This window comes from Elephas maximus, chromosome 19, assembly GCF_024166365.1.
Source record: "Elephas maximus indicus isolate mEleMax1 chromosome 19, mEleMax1 primary haplotype, whole genome shotgun sequence".
NCBI classification, from domain to species: Eukaryota; Metazoa; Chordata; class Mammalia; order Proboscidea; family Elephantidae; genus Elephas; species Elephas maximus.
The window spans coordinates 8,172,539-8,195,853 of record NC_064837.1 but is presented as its reverse complement, the minus strand read 5'-3'; the positions used below and the strand labels follow the sequence as shown (position 1 = coordinate 8,195,853).

The 23,315-nt window shown below is 42.1% G+C and overlaps 1 protein-coding gene across 9 annotated transcripts in view; it reads left to right on the top strand.

Annotated features, from left to right (window-relative positions):
- DNAH9 (dynein axonemal heavy chain 9) overlaps positions 1–23,315 on the top strand; it is a 468,295-nt gene that overhangs the window by 312,257 nt on the left and 132,723 nt on the right. For all 9 annotated transcript variants that reach the window (XM_049859546.1, XM_049859547.1, XM_049859545.1 and 6 more), the window contains 2 exons: positions 2,068–2,328; positions 17,484–17,909. In XM_049859546.1, the coding sequence (XP_049715503.1) occupies positions 2,068–2,328; positions 17,484–17,909 (687 nt within the window). The remainder of the gene's footprint in view (positions 1–2,067; positions 2,329–17,483; positions 17,910–23,315) is intronic.

Below are 23,315 nucleotides of genomic sequence, written 5' to 3'. Positions count from 1 at the left end.
GACAGATTTAAAGTTACCCATCTCAATTTCCTGTTCTATTGCAGAAGAGCCATAAAATGGGCCTGAGTTATGCCTTCTCTGTAGCTTTGTGGGGAGAGGCCTAATTCAGACTGGTGGGACCCTCCTCTCACTCCACATCACAGCTTAAGAGCTATAAAGCTCCTACTCGCAGTGTCAGTGATCATTTACCTCGGGCCTAAGGTCATAAGCCGTATCTGCAATCAACAAAACAACAGCCAATAAAAAAACCCACTTCAATTTTCTCAAATCTCCCAAGATTTAAAAAGGAACAAAAAGTTACTGGTATGTTTGCTGACTGGAGTGATTATGCGCCTCAATCATTTTGATTTACAATTGCATCTTTGTCCTTGTAGAAATAACTCTGCAGCTGAGCAACGGGAGATGGAAATGGATTAACCTTCTGACATGGGAATATAAGACAAGTTCTAGGGAGCAGGCCTCCATCTGAGGTTACCGCAAAGCCTCCAGTTTCTATGAATACACAAAATTAAAGAGCATTCTTTTTTTCCTCCTTTCCTTTTCTTTTCTTTTGATCTACCATGAAAAGGGAATTATCAGCAGCGTCTAAGCCTCAGTTTTATTTTCCCTCTTATGCATTTTGCATCATAAAGCCTTTGAATCTGTTCGACACGTTCCAGGAGCTCTGCAGTAATCTTCGATTGTTGCATGAAATAGAATACAAGAAAACTGAGAGTCAAGAGGTCATTCTGGAATGTACAGCTTATGGGTCGTGTTGCAAATACAAGTGACCTTTTTAATTCCCAGAAATAAATAGGTCTGAGTTTCCCTTTGCATCTGAAAGGGCCGTAACACTAGGCCAGGGAACCTCAAAGCTCGGTGGGCATCAGCGTCCCCCGGAGGGCCTCGCCCCCAGAGTTTCTGGTTCCCTAGGTCTGGGGTAACAGTCGCCTCAGAGTCTCCTCCAGCTCCTGGTAATGCCACGTGTCAGAGCAGAGCTCTGCTGCGTGTGGTTTTTGCTTGTTGTTTATTGCGATAAGTATACCTGGAGCAAAACATTTGCCATTTTAACAGTCTTCACGTGTCCAGTGACGTTAGTTTTGCTCATTGTGTTGTTTAACCATCACCCTTATCCATTTCCAAATTTTGCCATCACCCTTAGCGGAAAGGCAGTGCCCCCTAAGCATTGTGTCTTCCCTTCCCCTCCCTCCTTCCTGCTCCTGGTGACCATTAATAAACTTTAATCTCTATACACTTGCCTATTCTAAATATTTATTTAAGTGGGATCATACAATATTTGTCTTTTTTGACTGATTTATTTTACTGAGCATGATGTTTTCAGAGTCCGTGCATGTTGTAGCATCTGTCAGCACTTCACTTCTCTTCATGGCTGAGTAATATTCCACTGTGTACATGAAAACTGCAGAGTTTTAATGGCTGATTTTTTTGAAGAAGATCACCAGGGCTTTCTTCCAAGGCACCTCTGGGTGGACTGGAATCTCCAACCTTTCAGTTAACAGCCAAGAGCATTAACCATTTGCATCACCCAGGGGCTGCCCAGGTTTGAGGTAGGTCCTGAGAATTTGCCTTTCTAACAAGTTCCCAGGAGCCCTGGTGGCACAGTGGTTAAGCTCTCAGGTGCTAAATAAAAGGTCAGCGGTTCAAACTCACCAGTGGCTCCACAGGAGAAAGATGGAGCAGTCTGCCTCCGTAAAGTTTTACAGTCTTGGAAATCCTATGGGGCAGTCTACTTTGTCCTATCAGGTCACTATGAGTCGGAATCAACTTGATGGCTGTGGGTTTTGTTTTGTTTTGTTGTGTTTTTTGGCATGCAAGGCCTTATGCTAATATTGAAATGGATATGAAGTTTCTAAGACATACACACCGATGTCAGTAGAAGCGGTCTAAGTCATTTGGGAATTGAGGAGAAAGTCGGGGGCATGTGTTTAGACTCTTTCGCACGTTTGCTATAGAGGAAAGAGGGAGTCCAGCGTATCTTTCTTTTCTCAGGTCAGGGAGCTTCATCCTGAGCCATGTCCTGGTCCCTCTAGTCACCGCTCCTGATGACCCTGTGCTTCTCTGACCCAGGTGGATGATCTCAAAGCCAAGCTGGCCACTCAGGAAGTGGAGCTGAAGCAGAAGAACGAAGATGCAGACAAACTGATTCAGGTGGTGGGCGTGGAGACAGACAAAATGAGCAAAGAGAAAGCCATTGCAGACGAAGAGGAGCAGAAGGTGGCGCTCATCATGCTGGAGGTTAAGCAGAAGCAGAAGGACTGTGAGGAAGACCTGGCCAAAGCAGAGCCAGCCCTCACCGCAGCCCAGGCAGCTCTCAACACCCTCAACAAGGTAGGCGGACAGCACCAGATACCTGGTTATCCTTCGGAGGAGGAGCAGGCTTCTTCCTCTGACCCAAAAGCAACTCAGTGCCCCGCTGCACCAGAGAACACAGGGACTCAGTTGAGAGTGATTCAGGTGGGCTCCAGCTGTCACTGGTTTATTCATTAGGCAAACAAACATTTATTTAAACCAACTATGTGCCAGGATCCACGAGGCCTGCAAAGACATAGATGCATGAAAGAGCATGGTGTGTCTGATGAATGGGTATAAAAGTGGGTGCCTCAGAAGGGGAGGCAGGAGATGAGGTTGGAAAGGTGAGCTGGTCATTAACAGTCCCCTGGGCATCACTAAGAAGTTTAACATTGTCCTCTAGACCAGTGTTTGCAGTCTACAGGTAGCAACCCATTGCCATCGAGTCAAATCCGAATCATAGAGACCCTATACGTCAGAGTAGAACTGCCCCGTAGGATTTCTAAGGCCATGAATCTTTACAGAAGCAGATTGCCTCATCTTTCTCCTGCAGAGTGACTGGTGGGTTTGAACTGCTGACTTTTGGTTAGTAGCTGAGTGCCCCCAGGGCTCATTTGCAACTCATTAATAGGTATCAACATTTTTTTTTTTTTTTTTGGATCAGAATGCATCACATATTGTGATGGTTAATTTTACCTGTCATCTTGGCCAGGCTATGGTTCCAAGTTGTTTGGCCAAGCACTGGTTTACCTCCTGTCATGGAGTAGTTACGTGTGATTCAATCCGCTGGTCCTTGGTAGAGCAAATTACCTGCCATAGTGTACATAGCGTAATGTAATGTAATCACTTTTCATAATGCAGCCTAAAGCAAAGTAATCAGTCAGTTGAGGTCATGCCAGTTTAGGGTGGATCCTAAACCTAATCACTTCTCAGTTGTAAGAAGACCAGAATATACACAGATACACACACAGGGGAAGGCAGGTGCCATGTGAGGATTATTTAAAAGCCAAAGAACCACGGAACACCCAGCGCTCCTGACAAGGAAGGAATCGACACAGCCAAGGTCCTGATTTGGACTTTTAGCCCCCAGAACTGTGAGAAAATAGATTTCTGTTCCTTAAATTCACGTGTGAGATTTGTATTAGGGCAGCATTAGGCTACTAAGATAAGTGAGGAGAAGTACTGCTCCATGAAGCCAAGGACTCCTGGACTATCCTCAAACCCTTCTGCATTCACAGGACTCTGGTGTTTAAGGGATGTTTCCCTGTCATCTCATTATTTTCAAAGTTAGCGATCAATCCTTACTACATGAAGAATACCTGTAAATCAGAGCTTGATAGTAAGTCTCGGGAGTTTTAAGTCTCCATTTGGCAGTTTCATTTCCCTTTTATAGCTAAACCGAAGTACATCTGGTATAACTTTTCCTGCCTGGATGAGGAATGATTTTTCCTGTAGTTTCATGACCTGTTTTTCCTCACAAAGTTACTTGGAATTTTCCATTTATTTCTCATGCATTTTTTTCCAGTGGGTTTATTTTTTATTGCGCAAATAATATATAGTAACATTTTCATAGTTAAAAATAATTTAAGCAACATATAATATATAGGGTAAAATGTAAATTTACCCTCCTTTCCCTCTTCAGCACCAGTCCTCTCCCAGAAGATAACTCCTGTTAGTAATTTGGTGTGTAAATATTCTGGCAACTTTCGTCTGCATTTACATTCATATAAATGCACATACAAAATATATTTTAAATATAAATGAGTAATGCCAACTTACTCTCCCCTCATGTAATAAGATTATTTCATGTTGGTACATGTATTGAAACCTTACTCATTGAAGGCTACATAGTATTTCATATTATATTTAATTCATCTATTGTTGATCACTAGTTTCTTTCTGTTTTTTCTAATATAAATATCCTTGTGTATAATTTCTTTTTTTTTTTTTTGCATATGTGCAAGTATTTCCCTGGGCCAGATAAGAATTGTTTAGTGCTACAGTGTGGTAGAGTGAACAATGCCTCCCATAAGATATCCACATCCTAATCCCAGAACCTGCAAATGTTATCTCATATGGTAAAAGATTTTGCAGCTGCAAATAAGTTAAGGCCCTTGAAATGAGGAGATTATCCTAGACAATCAGGGTGGGCCCTAAATGTAATCACAAGGTCCTTATAAAAGGGAGACAAGAAGGTCAAAGAAGGAAGAAGACGATGTGATGATGGACACAGAAGAAAAAAAGAGGAGGTGATTTGGGTCATGAGCCAAGGAATGTGGGTGGCCTCTAAAAAAAAACCAAACCCGTTGCCGTCAAGTCGATTCCAAATCATAGAGACCCTATAGGACAGAGTACAACTGCCCCACGGAGTTTCCAAGAAGCGCCTGGTGGATTCAAACTGCCAGTCTTTTGGTTAGCAGCCCTGGCTCTTAACCACTACGCCACCAGAGCTTCTAGAAGCTGAAAAAGGCAAGGAACTGATAACCCTCTGAAGCCTCCAGAAGGAACCATCCCTGTTGACACCTTGATTTTTGGGTGTCTGACTTATTATAAGATAATAAATGTGTGTTGTTTTAAGCTACTGTGTTTGTGGTAATTAGTTACAGCAGCAATAGGAAATTCATATAAACAATATGCTCTTTTTTATTGGTACTGCCAAATTTTTATCCAATAGTTTTAGTTCCAGTCCAGTTTACAGTTATAAGAATACAGCTTTCCCTGCATCCTTGCCAGCCTCAGATATTTTCAGTCATTTGAAATGTTTGCAATAAAATGAACAAAAATATTTCATTTCAAAAAAATTTTAGGACACCATGGTGTCCTAGACAGTCACATCATGCCGACCCTGTGCAGCAAAGACCTGAAAAACTAAGTAAAACAGATACAAACGTCAGTCCTGGGACTCTGCGCATCAAATGAAGGGGTTAAGAACTAGGTCAAACATCAAATGGAAGAAGAAACTGATGGAAAACAGAAAATGAGGAGGGATACAGAGTGTAGGTCCTCTGCCAACTAACAAAGCACAGGGTTGCCATCTTGGAACAGAGCCAGCAATGACACCGGGCAGGAAGTATGTGAAGGCAACTTCACGGAGCTCCCAACAGGAAACAGAGCACCCAGTTACCAGAGAAACACACTTTCCCACCCCTCACCCTTCTGCCTCATACATCACCTCCCCTCCCTTCCAACTGGCCCTCCAGTCCACCCCGCCTCCACTTGCAAGCACCCACCATATCGCCATTTATTTTTTCTCATTCTATCTTTTCTTTCTCCTTCCTACCTAGCCCTGTATGTCATCTCCCTCCCCTTCCCACCAGTTCCCACCATCCTGCTGCATGGCTAGAGAGCCACCAATGTGCTGACCCACCACTGCCCTGGGCCCGCCCAGCCCCCACCCACAGGCCCCAGCTAAGCTGCCATTAATTTTCCTTTTTTTTTTCTTTTCTGTCTTTTCTTTCTCCTTCCCACTTAGCCCATTTGTCACCCCCCTCCCCACCAGCCCCTGGGTCTGCCCCACCTATACTCGCTGTCCCCCACCTTGCTGCCATTATTTTTTTTTCTTTTTTCTCTTTTCCCTTTCTTAATTTTCTTTCTCCCTCCCACCTAGCCCCAATGCCACCTCCTCCCCTTCCCACTGGCCCCTGCTGCACCACTGCTCCTAGAGTGCCTCCAACATACCAGACTGCCACTACCCTGGGTCTACCCTTCCCCCACATGCTGTTCCCCACCACACAGCCATTTATTTTTTTTAATAAAAATACTTTTTATTTATTTATTTTTCTTTTTATTTCTTTCTCTCTCCCATCTAGCCCCATACGCCACCTCCCTCCCCTTCCTGCCACCTCCCAGTCTGCCCTGCCCCCACTTGCCAACTATTGCCACACAGCCCCCCTTTTTTCTTTCTTTTCTTTTCTTTCTCCCTTCCACCTAGCCCCATATGCCACCTCCCCACTTACCACTGGCATCTGCCACACAGCCATGGCTAGAGAATTCCGTGCGCTCAGGGTCCACACTGTCCCTCCCTTCCTGCTACTTGACCAGCTGCTGAACAGTAGGAGGCAAGCCTGTACCACTCCCCACCTGACACCCCACCAGTCTGGTGAGGGGCTGTGAATGCTCCCACACCACTGGACCAGCATCAGAAAGCAGACAGCACCCACAAAGTCTGCCCTCAACCACCTCTACAAGCCAGAGTACAGTGAAGTAGGTTCACCCTGCCTGCTGCTGCCCTGCCCACCTGCACAAGGAGATAAGAACTATTGTGCCCACAGACAAGCAAGCAGCAAAGCACGACCAGTCACCCACTCTGACATATCAAAACAAAACAAAAAACAGGATGAAAATACAGGCATACAATCAATAAAGAAAGAAAATAATATCTTAATGTCTCAGACAGAGCAGACAATTTCAAAATATATTGAAAGAAGGAGAAGATGGCCCCGGCAAGTGACAAAAATAAAGAATCAGATAAGCTTCTGGTTGAAGAAAAGGCAGTGGAACTAACTACCTGATATGGAATTCAAAGGACTAATATTTAGGGCTCTCTTTTTTAAGAGATTAGGAAAGAGATCAAGGAAAACACAGACAAAATCATGGAAAACAGACAAAATCAATGAAAATATAGCCAAAATCAAGTAAAACACAGATGAAGCTATAGAATAATTGAGGAAAATAACGCGAGAGCAAAATGTCAAAATAAACAAACAATCAGAAATCATACAAAAGCAGCAACTAGAAATCCAAAAGATAAAAAACAAAATTTCAGAAATGGACAACTCAGTAGAAGATCTTAGGAGCAAATTTGAAACAATGGAAGACAAAATCAGCAAGATTGAAGACAAATCCATGAACACCAGTTGTTAGAGGAAAAACCAAAGAATGAGAAAATCTAAGAATTATATGGGACATAAGAGCAAAAATTTGCCCATGACCAGAGTTCCAGAACAGAGGGAGAAAATGGAATAGACAGAGAAGGTTTTTGAAGATTTGCTGGCAGAAAACTTCCCAAATATGAGAGACAAAAAGCTGACCATACAAGACACTCATCAAACCCCGTGTAGGATAGACCTCAAAAGAAAGTCATTAAGATGTATCATAATCACACTTGCCAAAACAAAAAAACAAAGAAAGAATCCTGAGGGCAGCTTAAGAAAAATGAAAAGTCACATACAAAGAGGAGACAATAAGACTAAGCTCTAATTACTCCACAGAAACAAGGGAGGCAAGAAGGCAATGGGATGACATATATAAAACCTTGAAAGAAAAAAACTGCCAACCAAGAAAAATCTATCCTGCAAAACACTCTCTTAAATATGGTGGTGAAATTAGGACCTTTCCAGAAAAACAGACATTAAGGTAATTCATAAAAACCAAACCAGACTTACAAGAAATATTAAAGGGAGTCATTTGGTTAAAAAACCAACAATGTCAGAAAATAACCTGCATCTGGGACACAGGAAAGCATCAACCAGATATCAACCAGCACTCTCAATAGTAAAACAAAGTTAAAAGACTTAAAACAGGGAAAGAGAGATGTCAATCTGTAAATGACAGCAATGTGAAAATAATAAAAGAGGGAATAAACAGTGTACATATAAAACTCTCAGATGGAGAGGAAGTCAAAACATTATCAACTAATAAAAGACTGTTTTGAAATTAAGAAGATAAGGGTAAATTTCAAGGTAACCACAAAGAAAGTTAGCAAACCTCCTCATCAAAATAAAAAAGAAGAAAACAAAAACTCAGTAAACACAAAATCTGTAACAAAAGAAAACCTACAAACAAAAGGAACTCAGCCCAGCAAAGTAAAAGGAACAAAGAAAATGTCAGCACCACAAAAAAAGCACAAGATGACAGCAATAAACTCATATATATCGATAATCACACTGAATGTACATGGCTTAAATACACCCATAAATAGAGAGTGGCAGAATGGACAAAAAAAACAGACCCATCAATATGCTGTCTATAAGAGACATACCTTAGACACAAAGCATTTCCAATCCAAATACCAACAGCATTCTTTAATGAGATGGAAAAATTAATCACCAATTTTATATGGAAAGAGAAGAGGCCCTGGATAAGCAAAGGTTTATTGAAGAAAGAAATCAAAGTAGGAGACCTCACACTACCTAGTCTCAGAACCTACTATACAGCTACAGTAGCCAAAACAGCCTGGTACTGGTCCAACAAGGGGCACATGGACCAATGGAACAGAATCGAGAACCCAGATGTACACCCATCCACCTACGGTCAGCTAATCTTTGACAAATGACCAAAGTCCACTAAATGGAAAAAAAAAAACAGTCTTTTTAACAAATGGTGCTGGAAAAAATTGGATATCCATCCGTGAAAAAGTGAAACAGGACCCATACCTCACACCATACATAAGAATTCACTCAAAGTGAATCAAAGTCCTAAATATGAAACCTAAAACGATAAAAATCATGGAAGAAAACGTAAAGACAACACTAGGGACTCTTAATGCATGGTATAAATACAATACAAACCGTAACCAACAATGCATAAACACTAGAAGGTAAACTAGGTAACTGGGAGCTCCTAAAAATTAAACACTTATGTTTATCAAAAAGACTTCCTCAAAAGAGTAAAAAGAAAACCTACAGACTGGGAAAACAATTTTTGGCTACAACATATCTGACAAGGGTCTAATCTCTAAAACCTGTAGAATACTTCAACACCTCAACAACAAAAAGACAAATAATCCAATTTAAAAGTGGGCAAAGGATATGAACAGACACTTCACCAAAGAAGACATTCAGGGAGCTAACAGACACATTAGGAAATTTTCACAATCATTAGCTATTAGGGAAATGCAAATCAAAACTACGATGAGACACCATATCACACCAACATGACTGGCGTGAATCAAAAAACCAGAAAATAACAAATGTTGGAGAGGTTTCAGAGAGATTGGAACTGTTATGCACTGCTAGTGGGAATGTAAAATGGTACAACCACTATGGAAAACAATATGGTGCATCTTTAAAAATTCAGAAATAGAAATTCTCTATGATTCAACAATCCAACTCCTAGAAATATATCCTAGAGAAATAATAGTCGTCACATGAATAGATCTATACACACCCATGGTCATTGCAGCATTATTCACAACAGCAAAAAGATAGAAACAATCTAAGTGCCCATCAATAGATGAATGGATAAACAAATTATGGTGCATACACACAATGGAATACTACTCAATGATAAAGATCAATGATGAATCCACAAAACATCTCCCAACATGGATGAATCTGGAGGGTATTATGCTGAGTGAGATAAGTCAGTCATAAAAGGACAAATATTATATGAGACCACCATTATAAAAACCCAAGAAAAGGTATACACACAGATAAAAGCAATCTTTGATGATATCAGGGAGGGGAAATCACTAACTAGATAGTAGACAAGTGTTAACTTTGGAGAAGGGAAAGATAACACACAATATAGGGGAAATCAGCACAGCTGAACCAAGGCAAAGTCATAGAAGCTTCCTAGACACATCCGACCACCTTGAGCAGCCGAGTTTCTGGGGCTGAGGGCTGGGGACTATTGTCTCAGTGGACATCTATGTCAATTGGCATTACACAGTTCATGAAGAAAATGTTCTACATCCTACTTTGATGAATAGTGTCTGAGGTCTTAAAAGCTTACGAGTGGCCATTTAAGATACATCTATTGGTCCGATTCCATTCAGAGCAAAGGACAATGAAGAAAACAAAAGACACAAGAAAAATATTGGCCCAAAAGACTAATGGGCTATATGAGTCACATCCTCCACCTGCCTGAGCCCAGAAGAACTAGAGGGTGCTCAGCTACCACCACCAACTGCTCTGGCAGGGGTCACAATGGAGAATCCCAGACAGAGCAGGAGAAAATGTAGAACAAAATTCAAATTCACAAAAAAGACCTACTGGTCTGACAGACTGGAGGAACCTCCGAGACTATGGCCCCCGGAAACCTTGCTAACTCAGAACTGAAGCCACTCCCAAAGCCCACCTTTCAGCCAAAGATTAGACAAGCCTATAAAACAAACAATAACACACACGAGGAACATGCTTAGTTCAGTCAAGTATAGGATACCAAATGGGCAACACCTGCCTAAAAGCAAAGGTGCGAAGTCAGGAAGGGACAGGAAAACTGGACGAATGGACACGGGGAACCTAGGGTGGAAAGCGAAAGGGGGAGAGTCCTGACATATTGCGAGATTGCAACCAGTGTCACAGAACAATTTGTGTGTAAATTTTTTAATAAGAAACTAATTTGCACTGTAAACTTTCACCTAAAGCACAATAAAATTAAAAAAAAAAAAATCTATGCTCTCTCTAAATGCAATGAGAGATCGAGATTGGATCCTGGAACAGAAAAAGGACATTGTGGAAACACTGAAGACATTCAAATAAAGTCTGTTGTTTACTTTAAAAAAAAAAAAAAAAAACTTTTTTTAAATGATTTGATTCTACTGAGACTGGACATCTTTTCAGATATGTAAATCTCTTCCTCTGCCCATATTCTGTTTAGATTCTTTCCCATTTGTTATGAGAAAATTTCCCTTTTTCTTATTGATATAGCTATTCTTATAAATTTTATTCCTCAGTATGTATGTTGTAAATATTTTCTCTAAGTGTATTGTTTGTCTTTTAACTTAATGTTAACAAGTAATATAAAAAATACATTTTGAAAGCAAATAATTTTGGGAATTTTGGGGTAGCAGAGGGCCCTGATTATATAATAAGCTTGATGCTAAAACGGACAGAGACAGCACAAGAACATGAAACTTCAGCTTAATCTGATTTATGAATAGTGGTGTAAGACATCTATACGAAATGCTAACCAATCAAACCCATCGGTTTATTCAAATGATAATATAAAACTGGTAAGTTTTGTTCAGTATATATTGTTATTTTAATCAATCCCTGGCTCATGGCAACCCCTTGCACAAGGAAACAAAACGTTACCCAGTCCTGCACCATTCCCGTGACTGGCTGCAGATTGGACCGTTGTGATCCATTGGGTTTTCATTGGCTGATTTTCAGAAGTAGATTGCCAGGCCCTTCTTCCTAGGTCTACAAGGCTGTTAATATAACTATGCCCGACCATAGATCAAAGGCGAAAAGCTCTATAGTCGTCTGAAGAGATGTCAGAATGGTATTTAACACAATTTAACATCCGTTCCTCAATAAAACTGTTAGTAAAGTAGGAGCGAAAGGATACTTGAGTATTTTTTAGCAGAGGGCAGTTCTTTAACTGAGAGTAAAACGTCCTATGTAATGGTGGAACACCGGAGGAGTTTCAGTTAACGCTGAAAAAATAACAATAATAATGACGCCCTTCGCTACTATTACAAAAAATTGTCCTAGAATTTCTAGCCAATGAAATAATAAATGAAAAATAGGAATTGTATGAACACTGTGAAATAGCAGGCAAACATTCACAGATGTTATAAAAATATAATAAATAAAAGGGCGAAGTTAAGGACCAATTACAAAATAAATTACAAAATTTAATAGTTTTCCTAATATCAGCAATAGCCCATTAAGAAAATATGATATTTTCAGAATAGCAACAAAAACGTAAAGTACAAATAAGTGTAAAGAACTTTGTTCAAACTGTGTGAGGGAAACTACATACCTCTGTATATTTATCAATTCTGCAACACCATTTTCAGACTAGCAAATAGAAAAAAGCTAAATAATAATAAGGGTGGACTAGTATACAGACACTGACTGGAATTGAAATTTCTGGGAAATAATCTGATAACATGTACCAAAAAAAAAAAAAAAACTGAAAATGTTTCTGTTTTGCCCAGCAAGTCCACTTCTAGGAATATTACCCTAAAACACTAGTCTAAGATTTTTACAAAGATTTATGCAGAAGAATGTTCAGCAAAGCGTCATCCTTAAAGCAGATTTTTGGACCCAGTAGTCACGACGATGGACTCAAGCGCAGCAGTGGTCAGGAAGACGGCACAGGACCAGGAAACATGAGCTGGGGGAGCTGCTGTACGTGGAGTTGCCCTGAGTTGGGACGCCTCAATGGCAGCTAATATCAACAAAAGTTTTAGAAATAACCTAGTTTTTCAGAAATTGAGTATATTTTACATAATTGTGATTATCTGATGGAATACAGGTTTTAAAATCCTGTTTGAGAAGAATAGTGACTTTCTTTCACACCTCCTCTTTCAACCATCAGATAAGTTCTGCCTACATTTTCTCCAGATATGTCCAGAATCCAGTCACTATCTCCACTACAAATGCCATGATCCAAGTCACCCTCACTTTCTGCCCAGACAACTACAGCAGACTCCTTCGCAAATTCCAGCTTCCACTCCAGCCTGCCACAATGCTACCACCCACAACCAGCTCTCACAACGGAAATAGGATCCTTCCATTCTCTGCCCTAAACCCTCCAAGACTTCCCATTGGAACTAGAATAAAATTCAGACTCTTCCCCATGGTCTCTGGAGCGAGCCCCTTGTGGCCTGACCCTGCCTGCCTCTCAGCTTGCATCCCAACCACCCACCTGACCGTCCTGTATACCAAGTGCCGTACAGCCATCTCTGACCCAGGGCGGCCCCATATGTATCAGAGTAAAACCTTACTCCACTGGATTGTCAATAAGCAACTGAAAAAATGCTCAGCATCATTAGTCATTGTCGTTGTTGTTAGTTGCCATCAAGTCGATTCCAACTCATGGCGACCCCACGTGGGCAGAGCAGAACTGCTCCATAGAGTTTTCAGGGCTGTGACTTTTCAGAAGCAGATTTCCAGGCCTGTCTTCTGAGGTGCTTCTAGGTGGGTTCCAACCACCAACCTTTTGGCTAGTAGGTAACCCTTCTATTGGGTTTTCAATGGCTGATTTTTCAGAAGTAGAAATGCCAGGACTTTTTTCCAAGGCACCTCTGGGTGCTTGAGCCTTCAACCTTTCAGTTAGCAGCCAAACACATTAACTCTTTGCACTACCCAGGGACTCCCGATGGTCCTTTACACTCTCCATAATGGTCCGATATGTTCCTGCTTCAGGCCTTTGCACTTCTGACTCAGTTGTCAGGAACAATCCTGGCCATCTCTGTAGAGCTGCCCCTTTCCCAGCATTTAGATCTCACCTGAAACGTCAGCTTCTTAAAGATGCCTCCCAGACCTCCCTAGCACCCCAAGAATTCTCCATCCCATTATTTTTTTCGAAGTACTTATCACCATCCAAGTTGCCCTGGTGGCACAGTCATTAAAGCGCTCAGCTGCTAACCAAAAAAGGTCGGTGGTTCAGACGTACCAGTCATTCCGTGGGAGAAAGATGTGGCACAGCCTTGGAAACCCTATGGGGCAGTTCTACTGTGTCCTACAGGGTCGCTGTGAGTCGGAATCATCTCAACGGCAGTGGATTTTTGGTTTTTATTACTATCCAAAATGTTAAAGATTTACCTCTTTGTTTCTTTGTTGCTTCTCTCCCTTAAACTGAATGAGGAAAAGGATTTTGCCTTTTTTGTTCACTGCTGTAACTCCATCACTCCAAGCAATGTCGGATACACACTAAATAAGTATTTGTCAAATGAGTGAATAGGCACCTATACTTATTTATTCACTCAACAGATACTTATTGGCGATCTCTGTGTGCCAGGCACTGTTCTGGGTACATGGGACACACCCATGAACAAAGGTCCCAATCCCTATGAACTTTACATTCTAGCAGAGGCAAAGGGTGAGAATAAGCATAACCAAAGGTAAATTGTCAGATATAAAAAGGAATAAGGCTCTTACGCATGCTACAGCGTAGATGGACCTGGACGTTACGCTAAGTGAAATAAGACCGATACAAAGGACAAATGTTGTATAGTTATTCCACTTATATGACACACCTTGTTGTTGTTAGCTGCTATGGAGTGAGCTCTGGCTCGTGGCGACCTTATGTAAACAGATGAACCATTGCCCAGGGCTGCGCCATCTTCATGATCGTGACTTACCTAGGACAGACGAACTCACGGAGACAGAAGGTAGATTAGTGGTTACCAGGGCCTGTGGGCATGGAGGAATGGGGAGTTCTTGCTAGAGTTTCTGTCTGGGGTGATAAGCAAGTTTTGGAGCTAGATGGTGGTGATGGTCACACAACATTGTGAATGTAATTAATGCCACGCTTAAAATGGTTAAGACGGCAACTTCTATGTGGTATATATTTTACCACAATAAAAAAAAATTAAGGAAATTTTGAAAGATGACATTACAAAAAAAAGATGATTTATACAATGTATTAGAACACAACAGATGCTATGGGGAAAAAAGAAAATGTAAAACAGTAAGAAGTGCTGGGACTGGACCTGGGCAGCTCAGGGAAGAGGGGGCTTGTGGTGTTGAAGAAGGTGGTCAGTGTAGGCCTTCCTGAGGAGAGTTTTGAGAAAAAGCTTGGAGAAGAAAGGATTCATCAGGCAGATCTCTGAAGGAAGAGCAGTCCAGGCTGAGGCAACAGCTAGAACAACACTGTGCCTTCCAGGCGGGAGACCCAGGTTTGATTCCCAGCCAGTGCCTCTCATGTGCGGCCACCACCAGCCTGCCAGTGGAGGCTTGAGTGTTGCCGTGATGTGAACAGGTTTCAGCGGAGCTTCTAGACTAAGACAGACTAAGAAGAAGGCCTAGTAATCTCCTTCCAAAAGTCCTACGGATCACAGTGGTCCAATCTACAACCATTGGGAACGGCACAGGACCGGGCAGTGTTTTGTTCCTTTGTGCATGGGGTCGCCATGAGTCAGGGGCTGACTCAACAGCAGCTAACAATAACAACAAAGGAGTGAAGCAAGGGAGTCTGCCGTTTGCTTACTCAACACAAGTCCTCCCTGCTCCTGAGAAATGTTTTTCCAACCTTGCATTTCCGTTGATGGCACTCTGCCTGCCTGCCCCACGTGACTGCCTGCAGGAGCCATACGTCGCTGAAATTATACCAGACGAGATCACTTCCTTGGGCTTTCTTACTTTGACCTACGCTGGAGAAAATGTCTCTGTCCTATTTTTTTTTTTTTTTTTTGGTGAAAGTTAAGGATGTAAGGCTGAAGTTGCCAGTACCCATTCGTTCCATTCAAAGGCTTAACACACATTTTGTTGAGAACCTACTATGCACCAATTTCTCTTCCAGGCACTGGGGCTACCTACAGTGGTCAATGTACAGATGGGGTCTCTCTTCTCATGAAGGAGAGATACTGTAGGTCAAGGAAAAAGTGGTCATCGTTTGCAGTAAGTTCTCATAGGAGCTTATCTGGGAGCTAGGATGGGAAATAACTAGGAAGGGGAGGCTGGCGGGGGGAGTCTTTCTGAATGGAGGACATTTGAATCGAGACAGTGAAGGATAAGAAGGTGTCAGCCATCCAAGTGGCTTAGGAGATGTGATCCAGGCAGGGTTCCTGAGGGAGAATGAGCGTGGTAAGCCAAACCCTGAGAGGAGGCCATTGTGGCTAGTGCAAGAGAGAGAGAGAGAAAGATGAGGTCTCAGACACTGGCTGTGTGTGCCTTGAGATGTGGAGAAACTGGTGTGGAAAAAGAAGCCACGCACAAGGAGAAGCAGAAGTCAGAGAAGATCAGAGTGTCCCAAGGACATTCAAACAGCAGTTCCATTCATCCTTGAAGCCCGCCCCATCCCTGCCCTCCCAGGTACATGAACAGAAACAGTCCCTTTTCACTTCAGGCAGACTTTCTGTCACCTAAAATCAAAAGAGTAGTGGTTAATATATAAATACATATGAATGTAAAAAATACTGGAAGGAATTACTTTGAAATGTTAACAGTGATCTGTGTTACAGAATTAATTTTCGTCTCTGAGCATTTTTATATTAATACAGTACAGGAGCATGTTTACCTTGCACTATTTTTAAAATATGGGTTTCCGTTTATTTTGTTTTGATAGCTACCCAAAGCCTGTTCTCACTTTTGTCTATTCCACCTTGCGGGGGAAGGGGAGATTGGAGGGGCCACTGCAACAGGTATGCTAATTCATTCTCACACCTCAACCTTTCTTCATTCTTGCTCCTGACAAGTTTATTGTGGCCAAATGCGGAAAGTAGTTGAAGGAGCCAATGGAGCATCTTCCTAGGTACTTCCATTAAGCAACAACAACAAAAAAACCATTGCCGTTGAGTTGGTTTCAGCAACCCCATGTGTTACAGAGAAGAACTGTTGCATAGGGTTTTCTTGGCAGTGATCTTAACGGAAGCAGGTCACCAAGCCTTTCTTCTACGGTCCCTCTAGGTGGTTTCAAACTGCCAAGCTTTAGGTTAGTGTTAAGCGTAAACTGTTTGGCCTGGAAATCCAGAAGTGGGCGAAATTATGGGCTAGAAATAATCCCCCTCATTTGTGGATTTCCAGGCCCAAGAGTTCCCCAAAAGAATTCAAAATCAAGATTTTACCCACTTACAAAACCAGCCCTGAACGTGTGCTCTCTAAGTCATAGGCTTCTTGTTGACAGTCACAGCAAATCTTAAATTGATTCTACACACATTTATGACACAAGTTCACTTACAGACCAGGGGGTTCCCCTGCCCCTACTTCACATATGAAGGCACTGAGACCTGGGAAGGTGAAGTGGCTTGTCAAGGCCTACCCTTTCAGCCATGTCTTTCTAAAGCAAGTGAAACTCGAAAATCCAAGTCCAGGCAGAGGCAGCTGACTGCAGAGGCTGTACCTAGCTTTCTGTATGAATTATTTCTTGGCAGAAAATGTCTCTTTGCTATCAGGACAGTCAAGTGTAGTTAGAACAAGCACCTGGAACAAAGCAGTTTAATCAAAGAAAAAAAAATTTAGTTGGGTTACAGTGCTATTCTCTTCAATCCAGGATGGAAATTAATTTATAATAACCTTATCTTTTATTCATGGCATGCTGCATATTTCGGAGTGTGTTGGCATCCTTCTGTTTTTCAGCTGAATGTGAAATAATTGTGTGTTTCTAATGGGCTACGAGTCAGCTGAAGTGCTAAAAGAACATAGCTGAGCCTCAGCTCACCATTCAGGGAAGCCTGGAGCTGCTGGAGAGGAGCTTTGGTTTCCTTTTGATGAGTCATGATATTTAAAATTCAGAGGACTGCTGCAGGCTTCAAAGCAGGCCTCTCCGATTGATCACTCCAAAGCCTGACTCCATTAGTGGCCCAGGACAAAGAAAGCCCATTCATTTTCCCCTAACGACTGCCTTCTCTTTTGCAGACCAACCTGACAGAACTCAAGTCGTTTGGGTCCCCTCCTTCAGCTGTCAGCAACGTCAGTGCTGCGGTGATGGTGCTAATGGCCCCCGGGGGTAAGGTGCCCAAGGACCGGAGCTGGAAGGCCGCCAAGGTCACCATGGCCAAGGTGGATGGCTTCCTGGACTCCCTGGTCAACTTTGACAAAGAGAACATTCATGAGAACTGCCTCAAAGCCATCAGGCCATACCTGCAAGACCCTGAGTTCAATCCCGAGCTTGTGGCCACCAAGTCATATGCAGCTGCGGGTCTCTGCTCCTGGGTCATAAACATTGTGAGATTCTACGAGGTGTTTTGTGATGTGGAACCAAAACGCCAAGCGTTGAGCAAAGCCACTGCAGACCTCACAGCTGCCCAGGAGAAGCTGGCAGCCGTTAAAGCCAAGGTCACTGTAAGTGAAGCCCAAGCCTCCCGACCCTGTTAATCAGCCCTAATGGACTGTACTCTCAAGCCATCACCCCAAACCCACTGTTCTGGTTTTTATGGAGAAGTGGGAAAACCAAGCTTTTTATGCACATCTCCTAGTTTTTTTAACAGAGACAAAAAAAAATTTTTTTTTTCTTCTCAAACACTATCCAGGGCCTGGAGTCCCTGGTGGTGCAAACAGTTGAGCACTCAGATGTTAACAAAAGATTGGAGGTTCCAAGCCGCTCAGAGGCTCCTTGGAAGGAAGGCCTGAAGGTCTACTTCCAAAAAATTAGCCTTTGGAAACCCTTTGGAGCGTAATTCTACTTTGACACACATCAGGTCACCATGAGTCGGGGCCATCTTGGTGGCACCTGGCTTGGTTTCGGTTGTCTAAGCCAAGCGAGGCACCCATTGCCTGGATGAGCCTCTGGACCATCACTTTATAGCTTTTGTCCTCAAAGGTTTTTCCCTTTTGCCTCTGAGGGAAGAAAAGACAGACAGATGTGCATAACAGATAAACAGCATTATCCATGTAGCCAACTATTATCTCAATAGTCACAAATTAATTTGTTAACATTTTTTGCAGATCTGATGGTTAAGAATATAAGGTCAAAATTTGAGATTCCTTTGTTTTCCCCTTGGAGATGTAGGGTTTAGTCATCTTACCCCACCTTTTGTACCTATTGTCTTCACTCCTGGCCTGCTGTCTGCCCGTCTCACACTCAGCAATTGTGGTCAAGTGATGTTTTATACTGTCTGCATTTTTTTTTATGGAAACTTTTAAAAGTAGGTTGTACACTGCATTTTTTTTATGGAAGCTTTTAAAAGCAGGTTGTACATTGGGGTCTTAGCAGGGGATCCCTTGACTGTAAATATAAAAATGTGAGGTCTTTAGTTTTTATAAACCCCGTGTTGATACTATGCTTGTACCTGCTTCACCCAGGATGGGAGGGTGATGGTGATGATGTGGAGATCTCACCTATTTGAGAAAGATTTCCCTTGAGCTTCACCTGTGCCATTAAAGTGGATATTACCAAAGTGATAGGCAGAAATTGGAATTCTCCAGGATAGCGTAGCAGCTGAAAATCCGTAGTCAGACCTCAGTTCCAATCCATGCTATATTTACTGACTGGGTGACGTTTAGTAAGATCTTTAGAATGCCCAGACTTTAATTTCCTCATCCATAAAATAGACACAAAAATAGTGTCTGCTTCATGGGATAGCTGTGAAGATGGAAGGAGATAATGCATGTGATGCGCGAGCTCAGAGCCCAGCCCGTGGCAATGCGAGATCCATGCAGAGGCAGGAGCTGCTGCTGCTGCCGTTACTGTGGCCCCCATCACTCTTTACCATTACTTCCGCTTCCCTCCTCGAACGTCATGGGCCATCACATGCATGGACAAGCGCTGGTTATCACTCACTGCTACGGTCAAGTTCAATCTAAAAATTTTCTAGATCTTTCATTTCTACACATGCATGCCAAGCAGATAACATCCTTGCTGCAAATCTGACACGATGATAAAGAAGGTTTTACAAATCGTGAAAAGTAAGAGCATAGACATGCTTCGTGCCTCGTGTGACACAGGTTTACTGATGGTTAGATTGAATTCTCTGGCTAAAGGTACTAGTTCAAAAATCCTCACGACCAGTCTCTTTATAAAGAAAGGATACTTCAATGAAGCACCTAATCTCCTGCCTATCTGTTTGCTTTATAAATCCGGATCTTCACAGACCAGTTTACTTCAAACAGGTCATAGCACTGTAACAACAGCCTTCTTCAAAGGACCAAAATGCAAAGCACTTTCCCCTAGTCCTGCTTTTGGGAAAAAGACCTACCAGTAATTCCCATATTCTTCAGTCTTTCCAGGAAAAGTGCTACAAGAACTGCATTTCCAAAGACTCTCTATTCCAGTTATTTTAACTAACAGAACATTTGGTGCAAGGGGAATGTTTTTACAATGTTTATACCTTTTCGGTAGCCAACATGCTCATAACGGCCCACTCAACCTGTGAAAGCAGTAAGAGTATCTTACAAATACTTGGCTACCCTTTTCTGCCAAAATATTTTCTGGGAAAATGTATTCTTGCTTTGAACAATCTGCACCCCCATCCTCTGCTTATACACATGCCTCCAACATCCCAAGAATTCTGACATCCCCACTCATAACAGAGGAGATGGGCAAACACCCCTCCCTAATGTGGAGGTGCACCCAGGGCAAGGACATTCTTCCTTGTATGCCACTGAGGCACTTACATTGCCAGCCTTCTTTTTAGGATTTTAGGGTAATTGCAAGTAAAGCATTTTATATTCAGGATACACGAAATTTCATTTTGATTATAGATGCAATACAGAAAAATGTTAACAGTGGGCGTTATCTCTGGGTGGTGGATTTTGAATGGATTTTACTTTTTATATCTGTATTTTCTATTTTTTTCTATAATGAACATAACATTTTCTAAAATGTTACAATGCGTAAATTAATAATATTTGAAAAACAAGCAAGGCATTTGCAATGAGCATGTAAATACCAATCTAAAAACAAACCCAGTTGCTGTTGAGTCAATTCCAACTCATAGCTACCCCATGTGTGTCAGAGTAGAACTGCGCTCTGTAGCGTTTTCAGTGGCTGATTTTTCAGAAGTAGAATGCCAGGCCTTCCTTCTAAGATGCCTCTGGGTGGACTTGAACCTCCAGCCTTTCGGTTAGCAGTGAGCACGTTAACCATTTGCACCACGCAGGACTCCTGCGTATAGTCACACAAGGTAAAATATCAAATACTATGGTGGACAAGGGCTTTGTATGAGAGACAGCAGTCCCCACCCTTTTAATTCTTTATCTATTTCAACTGATTGTTAACGCCACATCAGATCTTGCAAAAATGGCTTAAATGTGTTTTAGTGGACCTGCACAGTGTTTGAAAATGATTTAAGTAATTGCCAATATTTAAAACAGCAGGAGCTTTCAGGTAAAAATCTGATTTCAGGGTTGTTGTTGTTAGGTGCTGTCGAGTTGGCTCCAACTCATAGTGACCCTGAGCACAACAGAACGAAACACTGCCCGGTCCTGAACCATCCTCACAATCGTTGTTATGCTTGAGCCCATTGTTGCAGCCACTGTGTCAAACCACCTCGTTGAGGGTCTTCCTCTTTTCCGCTGACGCTGTACTTTGCCAAGTATGATATCCTTCTCTGGAGACTGATCCCCTCTGACAACATGTCCAAAGTATGTAAGACGCAGTCTCGCCATCCTTGCTTCTAAGGAGCATTCTGGTTGTACTTCTTCCAAGACAGATTTGTTCGTTCTTCTGGCAGTCCGTGGTATATTCGATATTCTTCACCAACGCCACAGTTCAAAGGCATCAGCTCTTCTTCGGTCTTCCTTATTCATTGTCCAGCTTTCACAGGCATATGATGCAATTGAAAATGCCATGGCTTGGGTCAGGTGCACCTTAGTATTCAAGGTGACGTCTTTGCTCTTCAACACTTTAAAGAGCTCCTTTGCAGCAGATTTACCCAATGCAATGTGTCTTTTGATTTCTTGACTGCTGCTTCCATGGGTGTTGATTGTGGATCCAAGTAAAATGAAATCCTTGACAACTTCAGTCTTTTCTCCATTTATCATGATGTTGCTCATTGGTCTGGTTGTGAGGATTTTTGTTTTCTTTAGGTTGAGGTGTAATCCATACAGAAGGCTGTGGTCTTTGATCTTCATTAGTAAGTGCTTCAAGTCCTCTTCACTTTCAGCAAGCAAGGTTGTGCCACCTGCATAACGCAGGTTGTTAATGAGTCTTCCTCCAATCTTGATGCCCCGTTCTTCTTCATATAGTCCAGCTTCTCGGATTATTTGCTCAGCATACAGGTTAAATAGGTACAGTGAAAGAATACAACCCTGGCGCACACCTTTCCTGACTTTAAACCATGCAGTATCCCATTGTTCTGTCCGAACAACTGCCTCTTGATCTACGTAAAGTTTCCTCATGAGCGCAATTAAATGTTCTGGAATTCCCATCCTTCACAGTGTTGTCGATAATTTGTTATGATCCACACAGTTGAATGTCCTTGCATAGTCAATAAAACACAGGTAAACATCCTTCTGGTATTCTCTGCTTTCAGCCAGGATCCATCTGACATCAGCAATGATATCCCTGGTTCCACCTCCTCTTCTGAAACCGGCCTGAATTTCTGGCAGTTCCCTGTTGGTATCTTGCTACAGCCGTTTTTGAATGATCTTCAGCAAAATTTTGCTTGCATGTGATATTAATGATATTGTTCTATAATTTCCACATTCAGTTGGGTCACCTTTCTTGGGAATAGGCGTAAATATGGATGTCTTCCAGTCAGTTGGCCAGGAAGCTGTCTTCCATATTTCTTGGCAGAGACAAGTGAGCACCTCCAGCACTGCATCCGTTTGTTGAAACATCTCAATTGATATTCCGTCAATTCCTGGAGGCTTGTTTTTCGCCAATGCCTTCAGAGCAGTTTGGACTTCTTCCTTCAGTACCATTGGTTCCTGATCATATGCTACCTCTTGAAATGGTTGAACACCTACTAATTCTTTTTGGTATAATGACTGTGTATATTCCTTCCATCTTCTTTTGATGCTTCCTGCGTCATTTAATATTTTCCCCATAGAATCTTTCACTATTGCCACTTGAGGCTTGAATTTTTTCTTCAGTTCTTTCAGCTTGAGAAACACCAAGTGTGTTCTTCCCTTTTGGTTTTGCATTTCCAGCTCTTTGCACATGTCATTATAATACTTTGTCTTCTCCAGTCGCCCTTTGAAATCTTCTGTTCAGTTCTTTTACTTCATCAATTCTTCCTTTTGCTTTAGCTGCTCGAGGTTTGAGAGCAAGTTTCAGAGTCTCCTCCGACATCCATCTTGGTCTTTTCTTTCTTTCCTGTCTTTTCAATGACCTCTTGCTTTCTTCATGTATGATGTCCTTGATGTCATTCCACAACTCATCCAGTCTTCAGTCACCAGTGTTCAATCTGTCCAATCAGTTCTTCAGGTGGTCTCTAAATCCAGGTGGGATATACTCAAGGTCATATTTTGGCTCTCGTGGACTTGCTCTGATTTTCTTCAGTTTCAGCTTGAACTTGCATATGAGCAATTGATGGTCTGTTCCACAGTCGGCCCCTGGCCTTGTTCTGACTGATGATATTGAGCTTTTCCATCATCTCTTTCCACAGATATAGTCAATTTGATTCTGTGTGTTCCATCTGGCTAGGTCCATGTGTATAGTAGCCGTTTATGTTGGTGAAAGAAGGTATTTGCAATGAAGAAGTCGTTGGTCTTGCAAAATTGTATCATTCGATCTCCGGCATTGTTTCTATTGCCAAGGCCATAGTTTCCGACTACTGATCCTTCTTCTTTGTTTCCAACTTTTGC